This window comes from Nelumbo lutea, chromosome 6 (genome assembly GCF_056320005.1).
Source record: "Nelumbo lutea isolate HS-2025 chromosome 6, American lotus-T2T, whole genome shotgun sequence".
Lineage (NCBI taxonomy): Eukaryota > Viridiplantae > Streptophyta > Magnoliopsida > Proteales > Nelumbonaceae > Nelumbo > Nelumbo lutea.
The window spans coordinates 40543462-40567830 of NC_142689.1; the positions used below are offsets into that span (position 1 = coordinate 40543462).

At 36.3% G+C, this 24369-nt stretch overlaps 1 protein-coding gene across 6 annotated transcripts; it reads right to left on the minus strand.

The window, feature by feature from the left end:
- Positions 1–5290: 5290 nt before the first annotated feature.
- Positions 5291–16361, minus strand: ORC5 (origin recognition complex protein 5). 6 transcript variants are annotated; one of them, XR_016100334.1, is made up of 8 exons: positions 15981–16361; positions 14641–15496; positions 14109–14528; positions 13381–13696; positions 13096–13239; positions 12972–13007; positions 12756–12813; positions 5291–5528 (listed from the first exon to the last, which is right to left on the minus strand). XR_016100334.1 is itself a non-coding variant. In XM_088948320.1 (6 exons), the coding sequence occupies exons 2-5, from the start codon at positions 15474–15476 to the stop codon at positions 13189–13191; spliced, it is 1623 nt and encodes a 540-aa protein (XP_088804446.1). In that variant the 5' UTR covers positions 15477–15496; positions 15981–16153; the 3' UTR covers positions 12882–13050; positions 13181–13188. The 6 variants fall into 6 exon arrangements, 1 of the variants encoding a protein (XP_088804446.1); XR_016100337.1 differs by having other exon boundaries at positions 12934–13007; XR_016100338.1 differs by having other exon boundaries at positions 12972–13050; positions 13181–13239; positions 15981–16153.
- Between the last annotated feature and the right edge of the window lie 8008 nt (positions 16362–24369).

The window sequence follows — 24369 nt, forward strand, 5'->3', positions numbered from 1 at the left end:
ACGAGATGTTCGAGCTCGGCTCGATATCAATCGAGCTTTGAGCCCAATTTATAGGCTCGATTAATAAATGAGCCGAGCTCGAATAGCTCGTGAAAATAATATATATAATAAAAATACTATAATTCTTAATTTGTAAATATCAAATAAAAAATATTTTTATATATAATTTTTTATTTTTATAAAACTTTTTTTTTTGAAATTGAACTCGAGCCAAACCGATCTCAAGCTTATGAGTTTTTTACACAAGCCGAGCTTGAGCTCGAGCCTTATACAACAGTGGCGAGCCGAGCTCGAGCCTCGTATTATTCGGCTCGACTCGGCTCTAATCCACCCCTATCTATCTAGTATCCAAATCTAATTATAAACTTCATATATATTATTAAATATGTTTTATAAGAAATAATATGGATAGTAAAGAGGATGGAGAGAGTATTCAAACCCTTGCCATTATATCCCATTATAGGCATCTTTAGCATTGGCCTATAGGTGTTCAAAAACCAAAAAATTCAACCAAGGCGATGTTTGGCCTTGATGCCATTTTTCGAGAAAATGGTGCCACATCGATGCCACATTAGAAAAAGTTCTTCAAAAAATGGCATTTTATTTGGCATCGTTTTTTGAGAAAAAAACATTACTCTAGACCACACCTTGAAAATATGGAAAGTGTGGTTTAAAGAAAAGTCCAATTCAATATTTTCTTAGAAAACAGCCCGTGCAATGACGTGGCATTTCACGTCAATGTGGCATCAATGTGACATCATCTTGGGCGTTGGATAATATAGACCAATGCTGAAAACAGTTATACAACACTAGTACTAAACAAAATCAGTGTTGTTTTCCCAAAAAACAGCCTATGTGGCAACATCGATGCCAAACAAAAAAATGAGTCATTTTCTGAGAAAATGGTGCAACAGACCCTCACGCATACAACACCATTTTCTCAGAAAACATCTCTAAAGCAACGATATCAATGCCAAAAACCTACCAAATCAACGAAAACAAACCAAAAAATCCGATTAATCAAACTGGTCAGTTCGATTTTGTTTGGTATTTTTTTAAAAGCTGAAGATACCAATTTGATTTTTGGATAACCTATAAGAAAAACCAGTCGTTAATCAATCCAACCAGTATAAATATATTTATAATATTATATTACAAATATAAAAAAAACTGAAAATAGAACCACTCAATTAACCGATTGATTCAGTTTGGCTTTGATTTTGGAACAATGAAAAAACCAAAGGGCCTGCTCGGTTTAAAAAATATGCCCACAATTTCGTTAAACCCCTATTGGCCTACCACACCATTTCTACTTGATACTTTAAGAGGGCTATCACTTTTTACTTGTGTGATGTAAAACCGGGTGCAAGGTTCTAAGTATCAAAAAATGCAAAAAATATTGAACATGCAATTTAAAGAAACATATCTATACACTTAGGATATGCATGGATATGACAAAAAAAAAAAAAAAGATACACATGGGTACAAAAATAATAACTCAATTATATAAAATCTACAACTCTAATAATTCTATACATAAGAAAATGTATAAAGTGTAATTTTACCATAAAAAAGGTAAGTGTAAATTATCAAAATATCCCAAGGAAACGTTGCCTATGCATAATTTAACAAACTAATATTATAAATCTCATTAATGATCATGTAAAAAGTAAAAAATTTTAAATAAACTAAGTTTAATAAATAATTGTAATATGTCATAATAAAAAAAATTCGTCCAAAAAAATCTCTTAAGGCTCAGTTTGGAAGGAGTACAAATACAAATTTATAAAGTACAAAATCTTGTATTTTGTATGTATTTGCACTATATATATTTGTATTTGTACTCCTTCCAAACTGAGCATAAATAGATAATTGAAATTATAGAGGCAAAAACATTTAGAGATGATTGATTATGGCTCGAACCTGAGTATTTGTAGATATAATATGGTTGCTTTTCATTGCTAATTTAATAAGATATCATGCAATGGTCTAATGGTTAGAATAAGATTCAAGTAAGCAACCTAGGTTCAAATCCTTCTAACAACATCTTAGTTTTATAGAGGACTGATTTAAAGTAGACTTAAATGGAACTAACTAAGCCAAATGATAATCGTATGAGACGGGTTTAATAGATTTGGGAAAGGACGAATTTTGAAAATTGGGAGGAAAAATTAAAGGGTTTCTAGTATAAGGGCAACTTTTGGGGTTTAATATCAATAAAAGTAATATATTTAAAAAAACAAAAATAAGCTAACTTTTTAAAAATAATATCAATAAAGGGCAAAAATATTGTTCATCTTCTTCTTCTTGCCACTAGAGCTGCTATCCGCCATCCGTCGTCTCCGCCTCTGGCAACGTTGCCGGAGGTGGCTGGAGGCAGAGATGGTGGCGACAGGGCTGGTGGTTTCTCTGTCCAACGCCGCCACCTCCACCTCTGACAACATTGCCGGAGATGGGTGGAGACAAAGGTGGCACGGCAACCGATAGAGGAATGACCGCCACCTTTGCCTATTTGGGGTTTATTGATATTAAACACCAAAAATTGCCCTTATATGCTATTACCCCAAAATTAAACGGGTTTGGGATCAAGGGTACTTCAACGTGTTTGGAAATGGGATGGGCAATTTTCATGAATACCCTACTCATTGACCGTTGCCATCCCTACTTTTCAGCATTTTGTACTTTGTAATTAAAAAAAGTTATTGATTAATTGCCTTTAGTTCATCTTTTTATATCAAATATAGGGGTTCGGAAAAACTTACAACTACTCAACTAGGATCATAAAGGTGGTAACCAATCAAGTAGGTTTTCATCAAAATTCATTGAGTTATGATTGGTCGAAGCCTTTCAAGAACCATGTCTTTCCGGAATCATAGATTTTCCCCTCGTATAAATGAGTTTTGTAAAACTCCCATAAATAGGCAAAGTTAAAATCGATTTTTTCTTAATTTTCAACCATTTCCGGCGAAAGATAAATAAAATAAACAATAATTATCTTATAGCTAAACCGAGTGGAAGGTGTTTAAGTAGGGGTGTAAACGGTATTCGAGTATCCAATTTTGAATTTGATATCCAATGTAAACGAATCAAATTCGGATTATTCGATTAATTTAATGGTCAAATTCGAATTAAGATTCAATACCGATTAATTTATCGAATCAAATTCGAATATAAGTTGATTTGATTCAATAAATATTCAAATTCGATTAAATATAAATATAATATATATTATAATATAAAATAGATATAATATATATTATAATATAAAATAGATATAAATATATTATAATATAAGATTTGGTGTCATATACATTAAATATGAAGGTGTAAGAGTATTATCAAGACAATTAAAGATGTACAACCCTTTCAGAAAACTAACAAAAACAATAAATGATTCAACATTCAATTGATTTTTATATTATTTTTTTTTCATTGAGACATGCATAATCCCTCTGTCTTCATCGAGCCTCTCCCCACAGTCCATTTATTTTCACTGTTTCACAAGACTTTTCTTCTCCTCTTCTCTTAACCCGCAACCTTTCACTTTTACTAACTTTTCTTCTCCCCATCTTCTAACCTGCAACTATGTTTCTCCCCATGTCTGTCTCATATCCCTCTCCCTTGGTCGTAGTCGTGTTATCATTTTATATTTTTACTATTTTAAATTTGCAATTATAGATTCAGAGGTAGAGGAGAAAAAAAAAAAAGGAAAGAGCACCGGGTTTCGTCAAAGAAAAATGAGTTTCATGGCGTTCTTCTAACTTCTTCCATTCAAATCTCAGCTTTCCCTATTACTTCTTTATATCTCTTTTTTATTTTTTCTTATTCTAGTCTTTTAAGGCTTTTTCTTTTTTACTCATAGGTCACAACAAAGGAGTTTCTTCTTGTGTAATCTAATTTCTAGATTTAGGATTTTTAATATTTATAGAATCAATCAAATTCGAATCGATTTGGATGATCGATATTTTAATCGAAATCGAATTCGATTGGAATTTCTGAATATCCGATCGAATTCGAATCAATTATTTTGTAATCGGAATCGAATTCGAACATGGCCTGATTCAATTCGAATTCGCTCTATTTAGAGGCCTATGTTTAAGGGTATAGATCCATGGTTTTTTATTCCAAAAGTACCCCTAACTTTTTTGTATAAAAAACAAAATTGACCAAATAGAGAAAAATAGAATGATTGTCCCTGTTTTACTAGGGCAAAATGGCACATTTGTTTTTAGTTTCTTTTAATTAATTTATTTGAATGGATGTGAGGGTTAAGACTGCAATTTCCACTTTCACCTAATAGAAGATGGATTAATAAAACTAGGAGATGTTTTAGTAAAACACAAGTAGATAGATTTTAGTAAATTCATAAAACTAGATGTTTTAGTAAATGACCCTACATGTAATATCGCCATCACCACTTCCCATTTTAGGATGCCTATCATGCCTTAATGATGTTATTAGGTAAAATCTGCCAAGTACGTCTATTTATAGGGAGTTTAAATCCGCTGACTACAACACCGCAGTCGCGCACATTGGAAGCATCTTCCATTAATGAAGAATGTGGCAATGATTCTGCGGTCAGCGATGTGTTGTGATCAGCAGATCCGGGCTCATTTATGGGTCATAAAATATTAGATGTGAGTGAGTTTATTCGGTTTATGTTTCTAGTGAACAGTTTAAATGATTTGATCGGATTACAGTTGATCCCTCGTGAGAGATCGGATCTGCTCCTCACAAATTGCGTCTCACACCAATCTCATAGCTCATCGCAGCCGTGCGTTGAGAACATCTCCCGTACACGATGTTATCATTCATGGAAAGATGTTCCGAACGGACAGCTGCGATGCACAGTGAGAATGGTGTTAGGCGCGCTCCGTCAGTAGCAGATCAGAACTTCCGCCAACTGTGCTACCCATGCTGTTGCTAAAGCAGGTCGGAATCCGTCCTTTTAAGTCTGCAAAGAGACCACTGGTTTTTCTCGTCTGTAGTGTTTTTCTGTTGCTGTTTATTTTTTTCTTTGGTGCTGTCATGCTGTGGTGTTTTTTGTATTGTTTCCTGTTTGCTTGATGAATGTTTTTTCCACCAAAAAAACTACAGGAAACAAGGGGGTCAATAGAGTGCAGTGTTCAACAAAATTCTCATAATCAATCATTTGACTTGATATCAAGGGGTCAATGGGTCAGGCGTTGGAAATTGTGTGTTTTGCCACATTAGGAAAAATATAGTTAAATGGAACTAGTCTATTTGAAGTTGAGAAGAAATCTGGTAATAACTTGGGCACGGCGACGCATACTAGGAAGTAGAGATCTGTTTTAAACTTTTGATCAATAGTCTTCAATGGGAAATAGGTACAGGAGAGAATCAATTTCTGAACTGATAATTGGATCTCTAGAGAACCTCCACTGACATGAATCCAACCCTAAAACAGGGGGGTGAGCCGGTGGGGGTATCAATCTAGATCTCAAAGTAAATGAAGTAATTGACCCTCCACAAAACCACGGAGATTATAGGCTGTAGAACAACGGTTCCTACAAAATATAATTAATGAAATCAAAGCTATGCCAATTACCGTATCTGAGAAGATTGATATGGTGGGGTGCTGATATGAAGGGCAAATTTACAACAAAATCAGCTAACGAAGTAGCAGTTAGTTCTTCCGAACAGAATGACAAGTAAATTCATTAAAAAATATGGGGCCTCAAATGTTATCTAACATACAGATTTTCTTGTGGCAACTAATAACCAAAAAATTCCAAATCAAAAAAATGAGATCAAGGCACAAACATTGACCCAGAATGCAAGATAATACGTGGAGATATTGAAGATGCCCATATATTTATAAAATGCATGATAGGAAGATATGTTTGGAAGGCAGTGAGCTTGAGTTTCCCAGGCCCTAGAGAATCTGACAATGGAATAATTGATTGGTGGAGCATGAAGAATGATGAACACGTTCAGAGAAGTACGATTGACTACTAAGAATGAGCATCCTTCTTGCTATGGGGATTATGACAAGGAATGAGGCGTACTCTTTTTTTTAATCAAATAAGATTACCTTGAGAACAAACTAATCCAGACTCCAATAATAATTCAATATAGAAAAGCAAATGTTGACTAGATTTAGTGAATACACAAGTGCGAATGATTATAGGGTCAATGGAAATAAGCAAATGCTGATCAAATGAAAGCCACGAAAAAAAACTCATGACCTAAAAATCAACTTTGATGCTTCAATAAACATGTGCATCGGTAGAGATCAACAAGGTATACAGACACATTCAACAGAATTTACAGGAGTAACATCAATTGATGTGGTTGAAGCTTGGGCATTGGGAGAAGGATATATGATGGCAAAGAGACCAATAACAATACAATTGTGATGATGTCTGTCGGAAAGATTATTTCCCCTTAGAATTTAGAGAACCTTACTAGTGACTGACATGACATGGTACACAATCAAGGATTCCAAGTTAGCTACAACCACATCTTTAGGGAAGTCAATCAAAGGACTGACTGATTCTCTAAAGCTACAACCAAGTTTTTTTTTTTTGATAAAAAATCTGCCCCCAAGTTTATGTAGCCCTTCTTTCTAAATGGAATTTTAAAAAAATAGAACTGGTTGAAGGATGTTGTAGAAACCTCTTACCCTTTGCACTATTTTGGGGCATGTACATGGAAAGAAATATGCAGATATTTTGACACGAACAGTACATCCATGGAGGATTACTTGGGAGAAGAGATTGTTGATACAATGGAGTCTGTTCCAATCAACAAAGCAGTGGGCGAAGAGGAGAGAAGGAGAAGAGAAAGGGAGAAGAGAGAAAGAGATTGAGAGAAAACTCAAACTCATACTGGCGGTGCCAGTATTTTTATTATATATACTAGGGCGACCGTACAACTTAAAGAAGAAGAAAAAGACCAAAATGCCCCTTGTGGCATACACCAAATATTACATCACTCCCCCTCAAGTTGGGGCATAGATGTCAATCATCCCTAACTTGTCTCATAGATCATAATGGCGCAAGGAATTCAATCCCTTAGTAAAGACATCTGCAAGTTGTTCCTTTGAGCTGATGTAAGGGGTGCAAACTTCTCCTTTCTCAAGCTTCTCTCTGATAAAATGCTTATCAACTTCAATATGCTTGGTTCTATCATGGAGAACTGGATTTGCAACAATGTTGACAGTTGCTTTGTTGTCACAATAGAGTGACATAGGTCTTTAGCTTGGAAACCCAATTCACTTAAAAGGTTCTTGATCCACAATAGCTCTGCAACTCCATGTGACATGGGCTTATATTCCGCCTTTGCATTGGATCGGGCAACCACACTCTGTTTCCTACTCTTCCAAGTAACAAGATTTCCCCCTACAAAGGTACAGTAACCACTCGTGGATTTCCTGTCATCTACCAAGCCAACCCAATCAACATCAATGTAAATCTCAACTCTCATATGCCCATGTTTCTTGAACAATAGATATCTTAGTACCCTGTATACCGCTTCCAGATATGCTACCTGAGGAGCATGCATAAACTGGCTGAGAACCCCCACAGCATATGCTATGTCAGGCCTAGTCATGGATAAATAGTGCAGTCTCCCCACAAGCCTTTGGTATTGCTTTGGATCCTCCAAAAGTTCACCACCACAATCCCCAAGTTTATGATTCACATCTATAGGAGTGTCGGCAGGTTTGGCACCAAGTTTTCCTGTATCTTTCAGGAGATCTAGGGTGTACTTCATTTGAGAGATGAAGATGCCCTGTTGGGAGCGAGCCACTTCAATTCCAAGGAAGTAGCGCAATGGACTTATATCCTTCACCTCAAACTGTGTAGCTAGGAACATTTTTAACCTTTGTATCTTTGAGACCTAGTCACCGGTAATGACAATATCATCCACAAACTGTTTTCCCTTGTTCCTTCTTAACAAAGAGCGTGTGATCAGATTGGCGTTGCCTAAACCTCATTTGTTGAACTACCTGGTGAAATCTGCTAAACCAAGCCCTTGGTAATTGTTTTAGGTCGTATAAGGACTTCTTTAATTTGCACACTTTTTGCTCTTTACCCTTAGCACAAAAACCAAGAGGTTTAGTTATGTATACTTCCTCTTCCAAATCCCCATTCAAGAAGGCATTTTTAATGTCTAGTTGATGAAGCTCCCAATCAAGGTTTGCCGCCAAAGAGATAAGAACCCGAATAGAATTCATTTTTTCTACAGGCACAAAAGTCTCAACATAGTCAACACCATACACTTGTGTAAAACCCTTTACAACCAATCTAGCCTTGTATCTCTCAACTGTGCCATTTGCCTTGTGTCTTACAGAGAACACCCCATTTGCACCCTATAGGTTCCTTTCCCTCGGGAAGATCCACTAGCTCCCATGTGCCATTTTTGTGGAGGGCATTGATTTCTTCCTTCATAGCCTCTGTCCACTTAAGAGAAAGGAGAGCATTTGTGACACTTTTAGGAATTACGACATTATCAATTTTAGATAGAAAAGCACGAAATAAAGGTGAGACATTTTCAAAGGATAAGAATTGAGCCATAGGATGGTGTGTAGTGCACGATCTAACCCCCCTTCCTTTTTGCAATAGGAAGGTCTAGATCGCAATTTGAAGTGTCAATGTCAATGGGTTCAAGAGTTTCAATAAGAATAACAGTACTTGGGTGAGGGCATTGATTTAGCTCCTAGCAGTCCAAAGGCATTGTTGCATAGTCTCAGGCTGTCCCTTGGCTATTGAACTCTGTTGGCCTTGACTTTTATAACGTTGTCTCCAAAAAACACGAAATGGAGGAGAGTCAGGTGGGGAAGGCAACAAGACTGGAGTCTATTTCTATTTCTCCTCACCAAGATTCTCCCCCTGGGGGAAAACAGAAAAGAAGGGAACATTTTCAAAGAATGAGACATCCATAGAGACAAAATATTTCCTTGAGACTGGATCAAAACAACGATAACCCTTTTGAAAAAGGGGATATCCAAGAAAAACACACATAATAGCCTTAGGATCAAGTTTACCCTGGGTAGGGAAGAGATCATGGATGAAGTACTGGCACCCAAAGACACGCATGGGTATGGGAAACAATGGAGCCTTGGGGAAGAGGAGCTGGTGAGAGAACCTATATTCCAACAACCGAGAGGGCATCCTATTGATAATATGTGGCAGTCATAACAGCATCCAACCAAAATCTTTTTGATACTTGCATATGCAACAAGAGTCTTCAAGCAACTTCTAAGATGTGAAGGATTTTTCTCTCTACAACCTCATTTTGTTGGGGAGTCCTTGCACATGAGCTCCTGTGAATAGATCCACAAGACGTAAAGAAGTTGGAGAGATCTCCATGAAAGTATTCCTTGGCATTGTCTGATTGAAAGACCCAAATCTCTATTTGAAATTGGGTGTAGACCATTCGTTGAAAATCTTTCACAAGCTTAGGAACTTCTCATGAGTGCATAGGGTACACCCAAGTGAATCGTGAAAAGTCATCAATAAAAGAAATAAAGTACTTATAGGCATTCTCAATTGGAACATTCACAGGTCCCCAAACATCAAAGTACACAATATGGAAAGGAAAATTCGATATTTTATTACGTAAAAGAAACAAGGTTCTACAATGCTTGCTTAGTTGACACACTCGACACTGAAAATCGTTGACAGAAATAGACTTAAATAAATCTGGAAATAAGTACTTCAAAGACTTAAAAGACATGACCCAACCGATGGTGCCACAAAAAAATTTGACTATTACTAGACTGATTCAAAGACTCTAAAACTGTAAGACCAACTTTATTCTCTAGCACATAGAGGCCATCGACCATGCTCCCTCAACCAATCGTCCTCCCGGAAGCCAAATCCTAAAAAACACAAGAGTTTGGAAGGAAAATTATTGAATAGTTCAAAGCATGTGTAATGCTACTGATGGATAACAAATTAATAGGCATCTTTGGGACATGCAAAACATTTTGTAATGAGAGACCAAAAGGTAAACATATAGATCATTGACCAGCAATGGAGGAGAAGGATCCATTAGCAAGTCTCACTTTATCTTTTTCAAATAGAAGGGTATATGATTTAAACAAAGTTGACTTACCAGTCATATGGTTGGAGGCATCAGAGTCAATAATCGACAGAGACTCCGGGGGATCAGTAGTCACATGAAAAGCAGAGGTTAAGTTACCTGAGGAAGAAGCAAATGAGGTAGAAGGTGCAAGTCTAGAATCTGTTTGTCTGATAGCCCTACCATACTGCTCCAAATGGTCACAAAAGGAGCTGATAATATGTTCCTTGGGATTTGAACTAGAGGGACAATCCGGAGACTCATGTGAGGCAAGATTGGCAAAGGTGAACTTCTGATTTGGCTTCTTGTTCTATTCTGTTGTTGATTTCTTGTTGAATTCTTGTGCCCATTTCGGTTTTCCATGCAGTTCCCAACATGTCTCACGGGTGTGTCTAGACTTTTGGCAGTAAGTGCACCACAATTTATCTTTATCATCCACCTTTTTATGATTTCCCCCCTTCCTAGCTGAATTGGTATTACTTCTTACGGCTAAAGCTATGGTCTCCCCCTCAGGAGGATTCATAGCAGACCTCCTACTCTCCTCAGACTGAACTAAAGCATACACCTCTTGGACAGACGAGAGATCCTTGCTGCCCAAAATCTATACCCGGATAGGCTCATACATGGGGTTAAGGCCAAGAAGGAAAGCAAACACCCATTGCTGGGAGACCAACTGTTTGTAGGCCTTGGCATCTTTCTAACTTTCCCATTCAATGGTTTGGTAGTAATCTAATTCCTTCCAGACAGATGTGAGAGCAAAGTAGTAGGCTGATAAACTCTTCTCTCCTTGCTTGCATGTTGAAGATTCAGCCTGCAGCTAATAAATCCATGCATAGTGTCTCTGTTCTGAGTATGTTGCCTTGGCTTGATCCCAAATTCCTTTTGCTGTCTCAGCCCACATGAAATTTTGCTTGACAGAAGGCAGCATTGAAGTCAAGAGCCAAGACATTATCATGCAATTTTCCTGGTCCCACTTATCATACTCAGCAGTACCAGCTTTAGGTTCCTTTGTCTTACCAGTTATATATCCAACCTTACCCCTGGCAGTGATGTACAGTCGCATCTCCTTGGACCAAGCTAAGTAGTTTCTGCCGTCCAAGAGGGTAATGGTCATAGGAAAGTGCAGGGTCTCATACCCACCAAACATCCCTCCTTGATGTGAGGTAGTTTCTGAAGTTGCAAACTCTTCACAATTATTGGAGCCAAGTGAAGGCAGCAGACACAAACTGATTACAGTCCTTACCCAACTAGGTAAATACAAAAAAACTGCTAAAAAACAGAGCACAGTCCTTGCTATCTCAGATTTTCGCCGGCCTAAGAGGTGTCTTCTTAAGGCAATACGAACTACGAAAAACATTTAAAGAGGTTGCTACCTTCTGTCAGTCGAACTAGGTCACTTATGGTCTACCAAGATTCCTCAAACATGAAGATTATTGGGTCTTCATGCCCACGAAGAGGGATAAACTCCCTTTATATCATTCGGTCAAGCAGAATAACTTAATCAGTTCTTGGTTTCAACACCAAGAACTAAAAAAAGGTGGTTTAAGCTTCTGCTTGTATTCAGTCCAGGGTCTCTATAGTTTCCAACCCAAGAACAACAAAAAACGCAGGAAGAGAACACCGACCTCTTAGGGAGATTCAGTCAGTCATCCACTGGTCTCTGGGTGTCGTATGAATCAGTTGCAGTCCAAGAAGCAAGGGCAGGACAAGAACAAACAATCTTCAAATGGAGTTCGTGTGCGTCTCTTCCACTTCTCAGTCCAGAGGAGCAGGAAAGAGTTTCGACTTGCAGGAGATGATTTACAAAGCACTGTCCTACTCTGATACCATGTTCCAATCAACAGAGCAGTGGGCGAAGAGGAGAGAGGGAGAAGAGAAGGGGAGAAGAGAGAAAGGGATTGAGAGAAAACTCAAACTCATACTGGCGGCGCCAGTATTTTTATTATATATACTAGGGCGACCATACAACTTAAAAGAGGAAGAAAAAGACCAAAATGCCCCTTGCGGCATACACCAAATATTACATCAGAGTCTAATTTTAAAAAGAGTTCCATGGTTGCTCCCTTTTGACCATTTTAGAAATCAGTTAGGGGCTGATCTCCAAGGCCAAGTACAACATTGGGTGAAATATTGTAAATAACCATGTAAAGTTTTGTACCTAGGGGTGGTGCCCTTTTTCCCCTACCTTATTCAGTTAATAATCATATTACACTACTCATTGAAAGATATACAGGAAACAAGTAGATTGATTTGATCAATTTAAAAGATCTGAATTATTATCAGATTGCTTAATATGCCAGTAAAATTATGTTACATATATTTTGTGCCTTCACAAGTTTAATATTTTTCACTTTGGCTTATATCCCAAAAAAGTGCTCAACCTTCTATACTTTCTTATTCTTCTTTTTCAGCTGATTCTTTAGTCACGTAGACTTCTAACATTTTGTTTTTATATATTTTTGGGGCAATATTTTGCTCAACTCAGCTCAACAAACCCTAGAACCATCTATTTGGGGTTGAATATACAAATCCTATTCTACAACTGCACCCTATCAAAAGCCACAACTGAAGTATTCTTGGGACAATATTCTTGAGTCAAAATCAGTTTAACTTCATCTTGTTACATCCTATTGCTAGTAATGACTAATGTGTGGCATTCTGCTAAGAATGTGTTTAACATGAGCAAATATCTTTTATTTTCTTACCCTTTGGTAGGTTGGCATCTTTTACCTTCTTCGTGATATCCATCACATCAACTGCAAGCTAGAGATTGATAAAAAAAAATACCAAGTTAGAGACAGCCCGATATCCAATCTCAGAGGTGCTCATAACCAGACAACTAAGATTTCTAAAAATGATAATTATCGATATGAAGTGGTTTACCCATCGATAACTAGTGATAAGAGGTTTAAGTACAGTACCATTTCAGTATGTTAACCAGCATCAATTGGCACTACCTTCAATCAAGAATGGCAAAAGTCAGTGAAGCACCAAAGAATGCTGCACAAATCCAATTCAATATGGTATTAGGACAGTGTACATCACCTTTTCCATTTTTTCTTGATAGACAATGGGTGGAGTGAAACATTGAAAGTTAACCTAATAAAAACACATCACAATTTGTAACCACCTTGCATATCAACGTCTGTACAAGTACTTCGATAAAGGGAACCTCAAGCTCCTTGCAACCTATAGCCAGTTTTAAATAAATACAGTTAGGGAGGTGAAGATTTTCAGCCTTTTAAGTTCACAAAATTTTGTTTATACTTCAACAATGAGAAGCTGATAAAATTTTGGTTATACTTCAACATGGGAGAATGAGAGAATCACCTTCAAAGCCATTTCTTCACTCACAGTAGATCGGTACCTAGTAGAACCTTCTAATGGGCAGGTTCCACCTTTCATTATGAAATTAGCATTGCAGAGGGTAGATAATTGCAATAGAACATCAGACATAAGTCCAACATCCCCATCTTCTGCCATAACTCCACCATCTTCTCTCTGCCCTTCCTCAAGTGAACCTTCTCCCACTGATGTGAGACACTGAAATATGGCTAATAACCTCTCCAAAGGGAAAGTTCCAGGTCCTCTCATAAGCAATGCATTCTCTGTGTTTTCCTTCTTCTCCATTGATGTTTGAGAAGCCCTAAGAACAAACCATTTGAAGTAGAAATAAGATGTCATGTAGAGATTAGAAAAGCTTGATGAGCAACAAACAACTTTACAAACAAATAGCACCAACAAAATCTTTACATCCAACACCAAAATTCCAGAATACTAAGTTCATATGCCTTCAATACCCAGGTCAATAAAAGCTCATAGGTACAGCATTTACAACAGATACAGATGTCATCTTATAATGGAATATGTGCCAAAGCAAAGGCAACTAAGAAAAATCAAATAATTATAAAATCCCTAAAAAACATTAAGTATTAGTTGACATAGTCATTGTCCATGAACCCTGACTTGGGGTTGAACATATATGACACTTACAACCATACAGGACCTATTATCAGTAAACAACAATCAGGTTGTATGATGTCAGACTGAACACTTACTTTCTCTTACGCTTTCTATTATCAGAACCCCCCATTGAATCAAACAGCGCCGCATCAAGTGTAGCTGGGTTTCTTGAAGCAAGAAATGCAGAAATAAGAAGATATTTTGCGGATATAGACATGTGGAAATCAATCTCATCTAGAGCATCCTCAATTCCCAATTTTCTTATATTACCCTTCCTCCTGACTTTCTCCTTGGCCTTGACATCAACAAGAGATTCATATTGAACCCTGAATATCTCATTGAGAGAAGGTGCTATGTGGGGTTGGAGGTGACTGAACAGTTTCCTCTTCATGTCTTCAGTTGGAGCAAGACCTAAATCACTTAAAGGTTCGCAATATTTTTTAAATAGTAATGGAAACGCGGCGGATAGTTCATCAACCCGTCTAGTCATTCTACAAAAAGGCCTTAGAACAACACTGCAAGAACATAGACATATTAGTGAAGCAATACCAAAAGAAAAAAAAAAAAAACTAAAAAAATAAATAAATGAGTCAAGAATGAATGTAATGAAAAAACAAGTTTACTTACTCAAGAAAAGAGGAAAAAAGCTTGGGATTTGCCTGGTTTCTCATGAATATCTGACATAGATTGCCTTCTGTGTAATCTGGAAAGTAAACAGGAATGGGTTCTACATGACCAGTATTTGAGTAATAGGCATCAGGGGATACATTGCTGATAAATATCAGACCCACTTCAGACATCTTCAGGATATCAAAGAGGTTGAACAACAAAAGTATAATGCCAGAACTCTTGTCCCACTCTTGGATAAGTTCCAAATGATCAAAAATCAAATAAATCATCCTCCCATGTCCTGGTTTCAACAACTCCTTTGAGCTTGCTTTCTTTATAGGCTCCTTGAGATTATTTACTACATCAGTCAAGGCTTCTCGAAGAAAGTTAACAAAATCAGCAGGCCTTTCACAGCGTTTCATGCTGGAATAACCATTGTCTGCATTCCTCCTATGAAGCAACAACTGATTTAACATGGATTCAAACAAGATACGTGGACTGTAACAAGTACGACAGCTTGAATAAACAAAAGGTCGGTTGAGATGCTTGAAAACTTGAAGAACGACGCTGCTTTTCCCAGTAGAAGCACCACCATAGATGAAAAGAGGAAACATGGGAGAATTCAGGGGACCTATCAACTGCAAAAGCTCAAGAATCTGAAGTCGTCTACCGGGAAAACTAGAAAGTAGAGCATCCAAGCTCATTGGCTCTTCTCCAAATGTGAGATCACTGATTATCGACAGAGGACGGGGAGCATTTACTGTTTTTGTTGCAATTGCATTACTGGAATCTGCAGTGGAAGAGGAGGATCTGGTCGTTCTCTTGGTAATTTGTGGGGTTCCCTCTTTACCCATTTCTTCAAAAAGTTCTCAATCTGTGTTGTTTGGACTGGGTGCTTAGAAACAAAATGTGAAGTAATAAACGTAACCAAAAAAGAAGCAGAATTGAAATTTTGATATCAAATATAAAGAGGCAGAAAATAACGACAAAGATCATCCATTCAGAATAGAAATTGAAGCTTTTAAGTTACTAAACTAATCAAGCATCCGGAATAAAAAGTGCAGACCAATCATAACTCCATAGACAAATCTAAACAAGAAGTCGCGGAAAGGGAGATTAGTAAATTTGTGCGGGTTTAAAAAAAAAAAAAAAAGTATAACATTATAAATCATGAACCATGGATATCTTAGCGGGAAAATTAACAAACAGTTGATGTGCCAGTTCTGCAATAATTTTTCACGTACCAGAGTCTTAGACCAAGTAGAATGTTGATATAAAGAGAAAAAAAAAGCAACCCTAATCCGCATTTCAAAATAAAAAGAAGAAGAAAAGAGAGTTGAAGAGAAGATTGTGTGCACCTGACAAAGAAGAAGAAAGCCGAGGATCGAAGAATGAACAATGCCGATGCGAAGCTTTAACCCTGGAAAATCGGGTATTTTCCCGCTCTTTTCCTTTTCCAGCGAACGAATTGGGAATGTAAGTTGTGTCGTCGAGACCGGATCTGCTACTCACGCAGGGCGCCTCACACCAACCTCACACGCACATCCTATCATGCATCGGAAATATATTATTCACGGGATGTTCCCAATGCACATGCACGGTGGATGTGCCTATGAGGCGCCCCTGTGTGAAGAGCAGATTCCATTCCTGTGTTGCCCGAATTTGCTTCTCATAATGCTCCTCACACCGACCTTATGGCATGTGCCAACCACTCCAGATCTCCTGTCCAACATCACCTCGTGCATGATGCTCTCCATGTGTGACTATGAAGCTATGTGGTAGAGGTGGGTAGAGATCTAGTGGGTGGGAGATCTAAACTTGTCCCAACCACACATTGGGAACATACATCTCCTCACTCCTAAGTCCTATCTTATTATTCATGGGTGATGTTCCCAATTCATAGTGGGATGTGGCTATATGGCTGGTGTGAGGAGCAAGTCCCAATTCGTATTTCATACCATTGCCTATGCCTATCTCATTTGGGTTCTAGGATCTTGATCAAGTTCTAAGTCTAGACAAATGGCCCAGGCCCACTCGTGTGGTTTTTGATCAATCAAAACAACTGAGTAAATAAACCCTCATATGCAATGAAAGTGTGATGAGTGATTAAATATATTGTCCTTTCGGCTATGTTTGGTTTGAAGGAAATAAGGGGAAGGGAAAGAAAGGAAAAAGGAAAAATTTCTCTATCCATTATTTGGTTAATCAATTAAAAATAAGGGAAATTAATTTTTCCTTGTTTGGTTAGAGAAAATAAAAAAAACATATGGAAAATTAGGTAAGGTCTGTTTGATTGTTGGGAATGGCATGGGAAAAGAGGAATATTCTTAAATGATTCCCTTTTCCTGTGTTTGTTTGTTGATATACAATGTTTTGGGATGAGAAATGAGGGGGATGTAGGATCCAAAAAACAAGTGAGCAAGATCGCACCAAAACAATGCGACCCCAAAGGGAAAAGAGAAGGCTAAGACACGTATGAGAAAATTTATCAAGCTTTTTTAAATCAAGAACTTGGCAGTCTCATCTACCTTGTAAGTGCATCCCAGTGGCCATATCTTCTACAGCTTCTTTGTCCATCTCTTTGAAAGGTAAGACAAGATCCATGAACAACTTACTTTGACGATTCTATTTTACCCTTTTATGGTTTTTTGGTCCATTATTCCTTCTTCCCTATCTTCATTTTTTCCCCTTAATATGGAAGCTTAGTTGTTGCTTTTATTGTCTTTGACAAAGGTTTTGTCGAATTGAAACCCCATTCTTCATGAACATGTATCCATGTCCTTTTTTTTCATTTTTTCATTCATTTTAAGCCATTGATGAGATTTGGTTGCACTAGGGTTTTTGTTGTTCTTTGTGGTTGCCCTATGTATGATTTTCCTTTGTAAAACTTTCAAATACACATGGTTTTCCAAATCTGACATTTTCACCTCGTTTGTGTAGATCTGTATGAAATCCAAGAATGTGTTTGTTTCAAACTTGAGGTAATGCCCCTATTCTCTCTATCCCATTGTTTCTCATGTATTTTCATTCTATTTTGGTTGTTGTTAGTTACTAACATTTTTTTAGTCAAGATGCCATATTGTGATTTAGTTTCCAAATACGATGTCTATGATTCATGGTTTCTTTTAAATAAAATTCCTTGATAATCAACTTTAGATACCATGTTTTCTTTTCTCTATTTTTGTTTTTATTCCATCCAATCTTTGTAAAATCAATAATAATTCTTGCACAAGTTAAATATAATCTATAAAAAATACTACAATTTATTTTCTTCAATCTTTCATGAACAACAACCTAAACCAATAGCATGAAAAAAATATTGCATTTTCTACTATTATTTTTTGCCCTAATAAATTTACTAGGCTTATGTTTCGAAGCACATCATTGTACTTTAGGGAATATTTTCTTTTTCTATGCTACCACATAATGGTCAACTACATTCATTTTCTTAGCCTCTAGGAATTTCATTTGATACCCTTTAGACAGCCTAGATCATGAGATCTGAACTGCTAAATTGATATAAGAAAGTCAAGTCCAAATTGGAGATATCATATGATTAGTAATGGAAATTACCATGTTTTATTCCTTGCATTATATTTCGACTCTTCAAGTCTTAGTAGTAGTATTTGACTCTTTGTTCTACTACAATATCTTTTTTTTTTTTAATTTTTATGCTTTTTTAAGTGTTTCAGAATCTATATTGTGAAAGACATATATCAAAAAATTTATTGTTGTGCCTAGGTTAAGTAAAAGTAGGAGCCTAGGTTACTTTCTCATTTTTCTTTTTTCATTTATAGAGTTTTAGAATATTTATGGATTGTTTCATGTTTTTTTTAGGCAATTGCTTTGATGTTAGAAGGGTATGACAATGGTATTGGAAGAACTTTGACCAATTAGACCCTCTGCTCTCATGAATTTTGATAAATAATGGTTGAGTGATTATCATTTTTATGGTACCAATAGATTAGTTACTAGTTTTTACGGTATCACGCCTTTTTGGTATCATATTCACACTCTTTGGTTTATTGAGCCTACATAAAAGTTAAGTAAATTGTATAAGAAGTTTCTATGCAGCATACCTCAAGTCCAACTAAAATTTAGGTATTTTCCTAGCTTTTGTTTGCAGTCAAATAATTTATAGAGCCTCTCTAGACCTGGATATCCAACACAAAAATCTTATATATGTGCACAATATTGTGATGCAAGACAAGTTTACATTCTAAGAATCTTTTGCTCTTTGGCACTTCAAATCATATTTAACATGGCAAATTAAAGTCTTGCAATGTCATATGCCACTTTCACAACATATTGTGATGTTAGTGCTTATTCAAGTATATGTTAAATTTCTTAACCTTATTTATTTAACAAGGATTAATTAATGAAGGGTCAAATGGAGAAAAAATCAGATATATGAGAATGCAAAAGAAAATAACAACCCAACCCTACCCCTGGTTGACTCAAAACATTCTTCATTCTTAAATTTGTTATATTATCTTTTGAACTTGATGACATATTCTTTGCTTGATTCTTGAATTTCGTTATTAACTCTTTGTTATTGTTCATATAAATCTCTCCATGCCCAAGTCAATCAACATACTTTCATATGATAGAAATCCTTTGATCCCACTCTGCTCCAACCCTATGTTCTACTCTAAATCAGCAAGTAGGCATTTTTAAATTGCATTGTCATACATCATATTCTTTACGTTGCAAAAGAGATGTATATTCATTATATATGAACAAGTAGAAGAGATTAGTCACTTCAAAATAACAAATGGCATATAGTAAAAAATATGACAAAATTCTAGCCAAAAACTCCCTTTAGTTTTTCCAGATTAGACCCTCCACACACTATCATGGATGAGTAAAGTCAAAGGATCCTCAAACCTTTTCCATGTACCCTATTGGTTCAAGAGTATCTTCATCTAAAAAATGTTAATTGCATAGTATGAGAAATCTTAGAATATAGCATGCCACTAAGTTCAAAAGGATTAGCTATGGAACATTTCCCCTATAAAGGCCTTGTTAAGTTCAAAAAGGCAAAAAAAAAAAAGAAGTGATGAAGAGAACTGGGTTTTTTAATTTATGTTGATCTATAAAATACAAGTTTAAATGAATTTTCTTACCATTGTTAAGGTCCTTTCTTCCTAGGTAAGCATTCATCTAAAGAGTACTAAAATCAATATTAGAACAACACATGCAACAACAACAATGCCAACAATAGCTCCAACAGATAGCCCAGTATCAGGGTTGAAGTCTACAACATGAAAAATATCATTTTGAAAAAGTTTTCTAGAGAGCAAGGGGGCCCAACAAGCAAATGTATATACATACTTGGTGTCATTCTAATAGCTGACATAAGAAGTCCATAGACCATTATTAAGGTAAAATATTGTGATATATTACTGAAAAGGAGGGAGAGAGTTCCTCAAATTTGGTACAAGAGAAATATATAGGCCTCTACTCTACAGAAAGTGTACTTAACATTATGACTAAGATGCAATCTTGACTCCAACCCATTTGATCCACCCAATCCACCCACCTTGAAACCCACCCATTCCATTGGTGGGTCAATATGGGTCAAGTAACCCATTAGGATTAGTGGAAAAGGGTCATGGTGGATTGGGTTGCGTGGGTGAGGATGGGTTGGGTCTATACTTGCGAAATCTCAAAAATACAACAATTGAAGTGACTTGAACTCAAGTCTCTTAATGCACACACATCTCATTACAAATCCAAACCACCATGTCACATCTCATTTTATGATTATAAATGAAATAAAATAGATTTTATTAACTTTTGTGCTCAAATACAATTTCACACAAAAACACTTTTACAAAAGCAATTTTATAACGTAATTTTATGAAAAATACTTTTACAAAAGTACTTTTACATGAACACATTTTTATAGAAGTACTTTTACACGAAAGCACTTTTGTGAAAGTACTTTTATAGAAGTACTTTTTACAAAAGAAATCTTACACGAAAGCAATTTATGAAAGTACTTTTATGAAAACACTTTTATGGAAGCATAAAAGCACTTTTATAAAAGTACTTTTATGAAAGCACTTTTACAAAATTACTTTTACACAAAAGCAATTTTATAAAAGTACTATTATGAAAGCGTAAAAGCAATTTTGCGGAAGTGCTTTTATAAAAGTTATACATTTTCTGTAATTTTGGTATTTTTTTTGCATTTTCTACAATTTTTGGGTGCTTTTATGCATTTTTTTGGTGTTTTCATGCATTTCCTATAATTTTCTAGTATTTTTCTACATTTTTCATAATTTTTGGTATTTTCTGTATTTTTCTAAATTTTCTACAATCTTTTAGCATTTTCTTTGCATTTTCTACATTTATCTTCACATTTTGCATTTTCAGGTGTACGGGTTGACCTAACCCGATTTTTTTCACATGGTAGTCTTGAGAGAGATGATTCTCTCAAAAATGTTTTTTCAAATATATAGGTCAACCCAACCCATTTCTGTCATGTGGTAGTCTTAAGAGAGATGATCTTCTCAAAATGTTTTTTTTTTTTGGTATATGCTAGGGGTAATTATGGGTCGGGCCAGGCTGGGCTTTGCACTTTTGATAAGGGCTATAGCTTAGGCCCGAGCCGGGAGTTTCGGGCCTGAAACATAAGCCCTAGCCCAGGTCTATACGGGCTAGGGCCGAGCCGGGCCTGATTCCGGGCCAATATCACTCATATATAAAACATTACATATCTATATATTAAATGACAAAACATGTGTATAAACTTATTTTATACAATATATAATATAAAGTGTTACATATAATATAAATTATACATGTCATGTTATAATATTTATATATATATAATATAATATAATGTAAAATAACATGTATACATTATACACAAAATGTGTTAGTTTAAATATATGGGGGCCAGGCCGGGCTGAAATGATCACCCCTAGTATACGTGTTAATGCAACTTGGTTCTTTCACGTGGCATCCTTGAGAGAGATTATTCTCTAAAAAATTGTTATTTTCAAGTATATAGGTTGCCCAGACCTATTTCTGCTACATGGCAGTCTTGAGAGATGTTCCTCTCACAAATTTGTTATTTTCAGTATACGGGTCAACCTAACCCGTTTCTACCACATGACAATCTTGAGAGAGAGATGTTCCTCTTAAAAATTATTATTTCGGGTATATAGGCCATCCCAACCCATTTTTGTATTTATAGGTGAGGGTAAGTGGGTCAATATGGTGAGGGTGGTTAAGGGTCAATATGGATGGGTTATGACCCTTTAACAAGGATTGATGATGAGTCATGGTGAGTTGGTGGGTCAATATGGGTGGGTTGGTATTCAACCCGTACCTGACCCAACCCAACCCAACCCACCCATTTGCCACCCCAACTATATCCACTACTCATTCATTTACAAAATCCTTTTCCCACTAATTTACAAACACCTCTTTACTAATCCATTACTCATTCATTTCCAATTAACCACTCAAGTTCTACCCCCACCTAATTGAAGGCCCTATTCTTACACTCCAACTAAATTGTCTAGCACAGAGCCCCAACTAGCTAGCACCTACCATAATCTCTTTTCCTTTCTACTAAAAACCTATGATGGTCATCAAGCCACAACCAAAGATTGCAAATCACCTAGTGAACAACACCAAATATGATATGAGACTAGGCACCAAATCAAGAGATGAGAAACATCTTCAACTTTATCTCTACATAAGATGCACTGATTAATAATTGCTAGGAATTTCCTAGAGGTTGATTTTATAACCATTTATCACTCCAAAAAAGTAATTTCATCACCCTTACCTGGTTTGAAAATAACGTTACTCCATATCATCTAATTTGGCTTATATGTGCCCTTCCATATGCTAACCCCATAAGAGTATCTAACCTCACTTGTGGACCAAAATTGATTTTCTTGTCCATGTTTCCCTTGGATTATTCAACCTTAGCTTTGTTTACTTCTTTAAGAGGTTAGTTGCCCTACCCCCTTGTAATTTTAGTAAACAAAGTTTGTTTCAAACCACAAGATGCAAGTACCTCTCACCATCCAATCCATCCCAAAGAAAATCTCTTTGGATTTTTTTTCTAAAGATTTTAGAACTGAAATAGGGGTTGTGTAAAGTGAAAAATAATAAATCATTGATAGACTCCTATTGGAAAACACCAATCCAATTTGAAATCAGGATGGGATGAAGCCTCAAGTGATGCAAAAAAGAAAGAAAAACAAAAATAATCCAATCCTGATGTGTTGTACTTGTATGTATTTTTTTCTCATATGTTATCCATATATTAGGTGAATATAAGTAAGAATGAGGGAAAGAGAAAGGGGGATAGGGTGTTTTGTGTCCAAATTTGAGTTAAAAACCTCTAATTTTTAAAAATCTTGGATTTATAGATCGTCATTTATTCCAAATTCAAGATAAAAAAGTTAAAATAAAATTTTAAGAGAATAGTACACAAACTTATTTTTTCTAGCATGCAAACTATATTGATGTTCTAGAATGCATCCTCTAATTTATATAGGATTCAGCCATTGCTACCACACCTAATTTATGCAATTTGCAGAATTTTTTTAAACGAGTGATAGAGGGATCATTTGCAATCCCTTGGATATTCAAGAAGAGACCACTGGTTGAGAACAACTAGAAGTAATCTTACCTTGGCAAGTCTGTGATCTGATAATTAGTCTGTTCTCGCTCTACACATTTTTTGCGTGGCATTTTCTTGCGAACCACCTGTGTCCAATTCATCTCCACCTCTAACCTAGCTTCATCCTCATAGAGAGCGCAGAAAGAACCTTCCATTCTTTCAGTAATTTTGTCGAGCAACTCAGCATTTAGAATTGTTGACAATTTTGTGCCCTAACAAGAAATTCTTTCAACCAATTCCATCTTGGACTTTCGCATATCCTCTAGACTCCATATCCTATCTGGCTTCCTAGAAGAGAAAGGGGCCGTCTCCGGATTAATTGGCCAAACAGGCTTCAAGCTAATGTCATTTTTGGATGCAAAGGATTTGTGCACCCCTTTAGTAGGAATCGCCAATTGTACAGGAATTTTAGTTTGTTGAATCTGGACCTCCTTTGTAATTGGAGTTTCTATCACTTCCCTTTCTGTAATAATCGCAAGAGCTCTATGAACTTCCTAGTAAACCTGCTTCACAATTTTTTTTTTTTCTGGGGGCTTGTTCATGTTCTGCTAGCTTTGAAGTTGAAGTGGTATTGGTCTTAGTGACTTCTCCCTTAGTTTTCGAAGATCTCTTCAGTTTCAGTTCGCAATAACCCTCACCGTGATCATGTTTGAAGCAGAAAGTACAGTATTTGGGAAGGTTCTCATAGACTATTTTCTTTTAGAAGTCCTCCTTGCCGAGCCCAACCCAAACACGACTAGGGTTTTCTTTCAACAGATCTACTTCCAAACAAACCCTAGCCGTCGTAGTTCTGGTTAATCGAGTTGTTGTCAGATCCACTTTTAGGACTCTTCCCACTACTTGCGCAATTGATCACAGATATCTATCATTGTACAAATTAATCAACAACTTTGGCAATAGATCCAAAGAGGAACCATCGAAGGTTCCCACCCTAACTCCAAACCAGGTGTCTATTTCAGAAATCTTAGTAGATAATCCTTGACAAAAACCATCTCTCGTAGCCAAACCCTAAGATATTCCTCTTCACTTTCAAATTTGAGAAGCACATGCCTAGGAATTCTGAAAGTACTTATCAGAAATTCCCTAATTTCAGC